General features: G+C 35.7%; 1 protein-coding gene across 1 annotated transcript in view; it reads left to right on the top strand.

The window, feature by feature from the left end:
- The window catches only part of EQTN (equatorin), a 27652-nt gene that overhangs the window by 1642 nt on the left and 15794 nt on the right, over window positions 1-10216 (top strand). Inside the window, exons 3-5 of the mRNA XM_007948144.1 lie at window positions 5295-5408; window positions 6782-6832; window positions 7366-7434. Coding sequence (XP_007946335.1) covers window positions 5295-5408; window positions 6782-6832; window positions 7366-7434 — 234 coding nt within the window. The remainder of the gene's footprint in view (window positions 1-5294; window positions 5409-6781; window positions 6833-7365; window positions 7435-10216) is intronic.

The following is a 10216-nucleotide window of genomic DNA, read 5'->3' as shown; positions in this document are numbered from 1 at the left end:
TTCATAGTCACCAAGAAGCAGAATCATGAGTGGTGTCTAATCTATCCACTCCAGGCTGCCTCTCCTGTGTGCAAAACAGCACAATAAAAATTACATACTTTTCAGGATATACCTCTATTTTGAATTAAACAGAGAATAAATAAATTAGAGCCTGATAATTACTTGATTTACACAGAAAATTATTCTTAATTAGACATCATACCATAATCAAGACAGAGGTGTCCTTCCCTGAGTTTATCATCTTGCTGTCATGTCTTTCTCCTTACTTTTGCTTTTGTTTTTTTAATTCTGTGCTAGCATCACTTATAGCAGAATAACCTCATCTGTTTGAACAGTATAATTCAATTTAATATTATAAAGAGCAATATTGATGATATTGTCCATTTGATTTCCTGTGTGTATTGTTTTTTTAATGTAACACATGGATGCATTCCCATGTTAAAGGGTCCAAGCAAAACATAAACATAAGGAGGACAACGTGAAAGTCCTTTATCTTTCCCACTGTTCTTTCTCCCCTTCTCCCCGTGGTAATGACTATAAAAAATTATTTGCAAGTATACTTCTAGCCTTTAATATGAATTACATTATACACACACACACACACACACACACCCATATGTGTGTATGTATGTGGAGATCTTGTGGTTAAGGCATTTGGTTTTTGATAATATAAGTACCTTTTGTAATAATATTCACATCTACAAATCCGTGCAGGCATCTGTTAGCAATTATATAAGTTTTCCCATGAATCTCCTCAATAATGGCTTCTCAGTGTCATTTATCACAAGGATAGTAGTTTGTATTCTTTCCTTATTAATTTTAGTTGACCCTTGCCTAGTGAAGAATGCCTCAGATAATTTTATTTTCTGTCTTGGTTGGGCAATCTACTTCTGTAGTGATAACACCTCATAAACCCAAGGAGGGGTCTATATGAGTCAGACCTGACTCGATGGCAGTGGGTATGTTAAAAAAAAAAAAAAAAAATCAATGAGGAAAAATGTAAATGAACAAAAAGTGACTTCGCTAACTTTTGATTTTATATGTTTAGATACATTCACGACACAAGGTGTAAATGGCACTGGGCCTGAAATATCATTGAGAGCAACAACTGACGTGAATTTTATTCTAAGAAACTGTAAGTACTGGAAGTCACTGTTTCGTGTGTGAAAAGGCCTTAAAGCAGGATTTCTAAATAGTACTAGAGAGTGTTGGATAGGAAAGTGATCATAGGGGGCCTAAATCAGGAAATCTTAGTCCCTAAACAAGACTAAATTTCCCCTGTGTGATATCTGGAGCTTTGTGTCAACTTGGCTGGACCACAATTTTGTGTGGTTTAAGCAGTTGTGATGTGGGTTGTTCCAACAATGGGATCAGATATACATGTTTTGAGCAGCCGATCCATTAAAAGGGAGTTTCCTTAGGGGTGTGGGCTGCTTCCAGTATATTTATGGACATCCTGGGAAAAGAGACATTCTTCTGTGGATCGGGATTCTGTTGTGCTGTTTACAACTGTCCATGAGTGAACAGTCCACCATTCAGACTGGAGATCTTGGATTTGTCATTTGTTGGAGTCAACAGCCGGTGTACTTGAGTTCCTCAGACCCTGCGGCTGCAAGAGTTGGAAAAAAGCCTCCAGCTTGACATTTGGTCCAAGAACTTGGGACTTTCCAGCTTCTATAAGTGTGCAAGCCATTTTCCTAAGATAAATTTCTCTTTCTCTCTATATGTATGCTTTACTGGTTTTGTTTCTCTAGAGAACACAGTCTAACACACCCTTATAAGGTAGATTCTATTACCCTGAGATCCAACCGAACTTGAGTCTTCCCCTAGGCTTTCCCTTTATCCCACTTCCTCTAATACCAACACTCTTGAATCTCCATGTCCATTGCACTGACAGGGAGGTTCTTACATTTTCTAACCTCATATTTTTGGTTTGTGTAGGAAGACAAATTAGTAACTAAATTTAGGATTCTGGTGATGTAGTGCCTAAGGCATTTGACTGCTAACCAGAAGACTGGTGGTGGTTCAAACCCACCAGCCTCTCCTCAGAAGGAAGGTTGGGCAATCTGTTTCTGTAGATTGGAAACCCAAGGAGGGGTCTCTATGAGTTGTATCTGACTCAATGGCAGTGAGTTTGGTTTGGTTTTTGGTTAGAAAATTGTTGGCCTGTCTTAGATCCACTACTTTACTCCTTTCTGCTTTTTACTTTCAATTTTAAGTGTTCTTATTTTCTTTCACATCTTTCCATCAAGCATAACTATTTGACAGATAAAACTTTGTCAGCATGTCAAATTTTCCACAGTCCATGTACATGAACACAGCTTTCACCTTGTAGTGTCAACAACTCACTATCTATGAAACACCCAAAGATAAAACAAGAAAAAAAGAAAGAGAGGAAGAGAAGGAGAGTAAATAGACAGGGAGAATAGAATGTTTCTGGTTATGACGGTTTCAACATTGAGAAAAAAACAAAGTCAGTGATGCCTAATTATTAATAAAGTTATTTGGCAACACATGCAATATTTTGAGCAATTTCAAATTTTTGGATTTAGATGAGATAGGGATATTACAGGGACATACATTAATTAGATAAATTACCCATGGGAGTCTTGTTTGTACACAGCAAACGTCTTCAGTTCTTTTAGATAAGACAGAAAGCCGGCTCTGAAGTAGACCAGGTAATATAAACTTACTTAGGCAATGGGCTGAGGACTACACAACTCTGACTTCTATTCCTATAATTCAGGTCAAGTTGGATTGGGATAAGTATCTAGAGGAGCAAGTCACTTGAGGAAACAGAGATCTCTGAAATAATTATGCCTACAGATTGCATAAGTATAGTCCCTAAAAGTCTGAGGACAAAGGTGAAGTGAAGTGATACAGATACTTTTCTCCAAAGCTGAGTGTAAGGGGGCATAGCAGAGTTTGTTTCCTATTAGCACACTCATGCCATTTCTCTCTTTCATGTCATTATGCTGAGCAGCAACCACGCTGTCCTGGAATGATAGTATTACTGTGCAGGGAACACCTGAAGCCGACGTATCTCATCCAATAGATCTTCCTAATCTCTAAGGAAAGCTTGTGGCATCCTTCTCCTTGCTTGTCCTCTGTTCACAAATTGTAGGCATATTAATCCCACCTCAGGAAAGACATTATCACAAAAGCTTCACATGCCTTCCTCTTTCCCCTCTTGTAAGTTGTCTCAGGAAAATTTCTATCTTTCCTTTTATTTCCCTCTCTCTTTTTCTTTGTCTCATTTTTAGCTTAAAAGTAAGCCTAACCCACTTGCTTAAAAAACTGGAAATAGAAGTAATGTGATCTGGCAATCCCACTACTAGGGATATACCCTAGAGAAACAAGAGCTGCAACATAACAGATATATGTACAGCCATGTTCACAATAACATTATTCACAATACCAAAAAGATGGAAACAACTTAAGTGTCCATCAATGGATAAGTGGATAAACAAACTGTGGTACATACACACAATGGAATACTACAGAATGTTAAAGAATAATGATGAATCTGTGAAATACCTCATAACATGGATGAACCTAGAGGGTATTATGCTGAGTGACATTAGTAGATCACAAAAGGACAAAAACTATGTGAGACCACTACTCTAACAAGGCCAGAAAAGGTTTACACACAGAGAGAAACATTCTTTGAGGGTTAGCAGGGGTGGAAAGGGAAGAGAAGATAATTCACTAACTAGAGAGTAGAAATGCATTAATTTGGGTAAAGGAAAGGCAATATACACCAAGGGGGAGGTCAGCACAAAATGACTAAGGGAAAGGTAGACACTGGGAGGAGCACAAAAGTTAAAGGCAACAAGGTAAATTCTTTGTAATTATACACTCAATCCTTCAATAACAGTAATAACAATAACCTATGAGTGAATACACAGAGAGACACACAAACTGAACAGGAAAGGGAAGGCAAATGAGACGACACCCACAAATATGCATCAGTTTGACAGAGGATATTTCTACATACATATTTACATATGCTGTAGCATAGTGCCTAAGGCACTTGGCTGCTACCCAGAAGGCTGGCGGTTCAAACCCACCAGCCACTCCTCGGAAGGAAGGTTGGGCAATCTACTTCCATAATGATACCACCTCGGAAACCCAAGGAGGGGTCGCTATGACTCAGGTCTGACTTGATGGCACATAACAACAACAACATATCCATGAATATAGTAGAGTATACAGAGGGAAAAGTTCTGCAGATTTCTTAGGCATAACCAAACATCTTAAAGGAATGAGTCAGTGGGTCTGGGCACTCAGGACCATAGTCTTGGAAGATGTCAAGGTCAATTGATAGAACATAGTTCACAAAGACAATGTTCTATATCCTACTTTGGTGAGTAGCAAATGGGATTACAAAATCTTGTGAGCAGCCATCTAGGATGCAATTATTGGTTTCTCCTTGTTTGGACCAAAGAAGACTGAAGAAAATCAAAGATTCAAGGAAACAGTTGGTCCAAAGGACTAAGTGGATCACCTGAATCCTGGCCTCCACAACCTGAGACCACAGGAACTAGACAGTGCCCATCTACCACTGCTGACTGCTCTGAAAGGGATTGCAATAGTAGGTCCTGGATAGAGTGGAGAAAAATGTGAATTGAAACTCAAAATCATAAAAAACACCAGGTTTACCAGTCTAATAGAGACTGGTATAACCCCCAAGACTATAATTTAGACACACTTCAGGCTTAGAACTGAACTCATCCCTGTATTTCAACTTTTAATCAAATGATAGACAGACCTAGGTAGCTCTGGTGGCATGGTACCTAAGACATTTGACTGCTAATCAGAAGGCTGGTGGTTCAAACCCACCAACCACTCCTTGGAAGGAAGGTTGGGCAATCTACTTCTGTAGTGATGCCACCTTGGAAACCCAAGGAGGGGTCACTATGAGTCAGATCCAACTTGACGGCAGTGCATTAGACACACCTATAAGGTGGACAATAACACCAGGAAGGTACACACTCCTTAGAACAATCAACCATACAAAATCTAAATGGCAGCATTTGCTCAGGTTTAAAGCTCAGAAGGCAGGAAGGGTTGGGGAAAAATGAGGAATGGAAACAGTAAACACATAGTACTGTTACTGTGGGGATTGCAATCAATGTCACAGAATAAAATATATATGAATTGTTGAATGGAAAACCAATTTGCCTGTAAACTTTCACCCAAACCGCAATAAGAAAAGAAAAAGTATGCCTAATCACAGAAGTTTAGCCTTTACTTTTTATATGTGGATAACTCATTTTTATCTCTTTTCCTAGCTCAAGCCCACACTGAAACATCTACTACAAAAACCACTGAAAACCTTACTGAAAAACCCACTGAAGAATACACTACTAAAGAACCCCTTGAAGACCATGACAATCATTTTCAAAGTATTAAAACTACTACTACACTGTATTCATACCTGGAGCATATCATTATATGACTTAAAATTTTAAGTTCCTCTACTCCGAGCATTTCATAAATTAATTCATGCTTTAAAAATTTGTACTACTGCAATTTAAAGATATTTTAAATTCTTTTAAGCAGTGAATGTCTAATGGTCAGTTTCAGATTTACTTGACAAAGGATAAGATGTGAACATTTTTTAAATATACTTTTATTTTCATAAAATTCATTAAATTTATTAATATTGTATATATTTATAAATTAACATGCATTTATAAACATATAAAATATATTTGTTTAAAATTGATAAATTATACACATATTAATATTAGATATAAATAGATTTATATTTATTTAATATAATTTGTTTTTTATATAATGTAAAATTTTCTCCCTGCTTGAAGAATAAACTTATCTCTACTTAGAATCAATTATTAGTGTTTCCTAAGATTATTTGGGAGAGTGCTTGAAAGGGAGGAGATTGCAAAATCAAAATCACCATTCTTGTCAACAATGCCATTCCTTATAAAATATTTGTGAAACCAAAACAATCCAGGATAGTTCTTCTCTAGGGTCTTGTCTACTTAAAGACAAAGGAAACTTACAGGCCAATATGAAAAATCATATTTTCTCTAGTTCTTGCAATCAAAATGCATTACTAATATGAGCACTGTGGATTAGTTTGCATCTTTAACACTACCAAAAAAAATTAAAACTTTATCCACTTTTTTGATAGGTTTAAGAATGGAAATCTAATCATGCTTGTATCCCTTTGCTTAAATATCTTCAGTAACTTACCACTAGGATGTAGGTCATGTTTAGCCTTCCTAGCCAGGCACTCAAGTCTTAAATGATCTGGCTATTGAACAACTTTCCAGTCTCAACTCTGGGTCACATTCCCCATTAACATTTTCACCTCAGATTATTTGGAGTTCCAAGAGCTTACAGAGCCTGCTCATGACTCTGAGTTGAACATTTTCCTTGTCTTGTTTGTCTGGCTAACAAATGCTAGTCTTCTAAGCCTTAGACTGGGGAATCAGCAGCCTTTTGAAGGGTTTCTGGACTCTACAAGTTGAGTTAAGGCCCTCTGTGCATACCTGCTGTGCATTTATATTAAAGCCATTATTATCTTGCAACATAATCAATAATGATTCTGTTCTATCTCTCAAAGGATGGGTTTCTTGCACATAAGGCTTATGCCTTGTTCATTTCTATAACTTTAGTGTCAAGCACATGATAGGAGCTCAAGTTGTAATTACTAAATAAGTAAATTAACAAGAAATGAATGAATATTCTATCACAAATTGTAAAGCAAATTACCTTATTGTGTCTTCATGTTCTATTTTATTTTAAACAGAACCAAACAGGGGTCAAAATGAGCCTGAATTTTGGACAAATTTAGAGAAAGGTAAATTCATACAGTTATGTAGCTGGAGAAATGTCTTGATTTTCTAAAATCTTATGTAAGAAAGCCAAGATCACTTTAGTTCTAATACTAAGAATCAGTAAGTCAACACTTTGTAGTTGCATTAGAAAATGCAAAACAAACAGAGAGTTAATAAAATGCCACACATTTTCTTATTTTTCCCTACAAAAAAAATTTTATTCTCTTACAATTGTTGCAATTTAGCCACTCTATTTATAATTAAAAACATTAAATACACCTCTTGCCTAATATTGTCCCTCATTGTGTTTGGAACAGTATACACATAAACACAAGGGTACACATTTATAAAGGCAATGAACATATCATAATATATACATGAATAAAAGTAATGTAAATTTTACATATATTCATGCTTGTATATAAATGTAATGTTTATATTGCATATAGATACACATATATATAATTATGTGTGTCATATATATGCAGACATCACAAATACACCATAATTTTCATAAATGATATTTGTTTACCATAACAATTTATTGTTTTAACAGCTTTAAATGAAACATCAACAAGGGAGGAGCACAGAGAAGAAAAAGACCAATTATTTAATCCAATTCCAAGTAAGAACAAAATATTTCAATTAATGAATACATAAATACTCACACACATTTTAGTGTCTACATGATGATACTATTTTCCCTATTAAGGTAGAATGTTTGTTATACGTAGCACAGTACCTTACATCATATTAGAGAGAACATTTACTGTTTTAGGAGAATTATAATCTTAACCATTGAAAAAAGTAACATCTAGTAAGATTCTAATGTCTCAGCTTCAACAAAAAATTAAAAGGTATACAAATAAACTGAAAATTATGGTCCATTTAAGTGAATAAGATGAAAGGAGAGAAATTACATTTATGGGAACCAAAATAATGAACAGATTGGAAGAATATAACAAAATAATATTAACAAGATCAAAGAACTAAAGGAAAACACAAAGAATTAAAGAAAATCAGATGAATGATGTATGAATAAAAGGAGAATATACGTAAAATGATAGACACTAAAAAAAAAAAAGAAAAAGAAAAATTGTGGGTGAAAGATATAATAATTGAAATTTAAAAAACTTATTAAAAGAATTTAACAATAGACTTGAGCTGGAAAAGAATGTACAAGGTAGAGGATAAAGTAATAGAAATTAAGGAGACTGCGAAGAAACAACATAGATGGCCCAAGATAGCTGAGCATAACCTAATGGAAATGTGGGCCATCAACAAATGAGCTGACATATGCATCATAAGAGTCCCAGAAGAAGATGAGAGAAAGGGACAAAATAATTGGAAAATGGCAGAAAGCTTTCCAAATACAACAAAGTACATGAATCTATATATCTAAGAAGTTCAGTGAACTAACTCAAAGTAGGGTAAACCTAAAGCGATCCACACTGAGACACATTATAATGAAACCTTCAAAAAATAATTATAGAAAATCTTGAAATTAGCAAGAGAGAAGAGTCACACACAAAGGATCCCAAATAAGATTAAGTGCCAATTTCTCTTCAGAAATCCTGGAGGACAAAAAAACAATGGGATGACATATTTAAAGCAATGAAAGAAAAGTACTGTCAACCAAGAATGTCATATCTGGCAAAACTGTCAAGAATGAAGGCAAAATAAGGAATTCCCAGGTAAATAAACATTGAAAGAGTTTGTAACCACTGGACCTGCCCTCCAAGAGGTGGTAAAGGCAGTCTTTCAGATGAGAAAGAAAGAACAAGAGACAGTAACTTGGAACTGAACATAGAAAAATCTCCATAAAAGGTAATTGTAGGCAAGTATAATGGCAAGTTTTAAGGTATTTTTGCTTGATGTTTCTAGTTATTATGTCCTTCATGCTGTATAATGAAAAATGCATAAAGTATAATTTTATGTTACAGGGCTCATGATGTATAAAGATGTAAGAGGTGATAACAACAGCATAAATGGGAGAGAAGAAAGGTACAGTTATAGAGTTTTTGTACATTGTGGAAGTTGGTATCAATTTAAACCAAGTTGTTATAATTGTAAGATCTTAAATGTAATCCTCATGGTAAATACAAAGGAAATATATTAAACATTACACACAAAAGGAAGGAAGATAATAAAACAGTTCACTAAAAAACTACAAAAAATCAACAAAACACAAAAGTTGATAATATTAGGGAAAATGAGAAACAAAGAAGGTATAAGACAAACAAAAAAATAAAGATGGACTAGGCAGAAAGTCTGTACAGACCCTCCTCAACAAAGAAAAGGGAAACCAATTAACACAGACAGAGAAGATAATCCTGCACCCCTTAGCCTTGAAAGGAAGGATATAGAAGTGAAGTAAACCCAAACTAACACAAGAATTTGCATGAAAATAACAAAAAAGGAAACATACAGACCTGTGGTCTGGCAGCAATCCTGAGCAATCCTGATGGCACAGACAGCTTGGAGATTCCCCAGTGGTGGTAGGACCTAAGAATTAGCCTAAAAATCAGCCCTGCTAGCCAGGGACTGCACAGAGGACTGCTCTGCTGGCTGTGGAATAAAAGGGGAAGCAGTGGTGAAGAGGAAGATGGGTTGAGCTGTGGACTTTGGCCTGTCTGGAGGGTGCTGCCATTTTGAATGTTTACAAGCAGCTTAACCATTTTGGATATTTAAAGAGACAGCACTCACCGAGATTCCAGGGGCTTAAGAAGAGGTTCTGCTTGCCAGTAACCCCAAGGACACTCCAGACCTTCACGACTGAAAAGGTGTGATGTTTCTCTTGTTACTCTTATACCCCACACTCGCTTGGTGAACAGAGGTGTGGCCACTCTCAACTCCAAGCCACCTTCTGGGCCTGCAGGAACTCCATCCCAATCTGTGCGCTCAGACGGAGCCCGGGTGCACTGCCCTGTCTTCTGCCAATATTTTTCTTTTTCTCTTTCTTTTTTCTAGTGTTTAGTTTACGTGGATTTGTCTGTTTTAAAACTACTATTATTATTAATACTTTTGCCCTTTTTACTACTCTTCCCCTCCCAGGTCCTAGTTTACTTTTTTTTTTTTTTCATTTCCATTCCTGGTTAAATTTTTTTTTTTTAATTTAAATTCTTTTTTCTCCCTTTTTTTTCATTGTTAAACCCATTCTTTGTTTTTCTGGTTTATTTTTTTTTTTTTCTTCATTATTCTCCTCTACCTTTTTCTCTTAGTGTCTTATCCCCAGATATTGCAGGTTTTCTTGTTTTTTTCTTCTTTTCTCCCTTTTTTCCTTTTTTGGTTACTGTTCTTGTGTGATTACATGGTGTATTCTTTGTCCATGTGCTTTTAGTTTTTTGATGGTTATTCAATTGTAATTTTTGTCTAACTGAATGGGAGACAGCAACAGTCCCCATAAG

The sequence above is a fragment of the Orycteropus afer genome, unplaced genomic scaffold, assembly GCF_000298275.1.
Source record: "Orycteropus afer afer isolate SDZICR_OR568_19922 unplaced genomic scaffold, OryAfe1.0 scaffold00205, whole genome shotgun sequence".
NCBI classification, from domain to species: Eukaryota; Metazoa; Chordata; class Mammalia; order Tubulidentata; family Orycteropodidae; genus Orycteropus; species Orycteropus afer.
The sequence above is the reverse complement of the archived record's forward strand: the minus strand, read 5'-3'. Positions and strand labels throughout refer to the sequence as shown.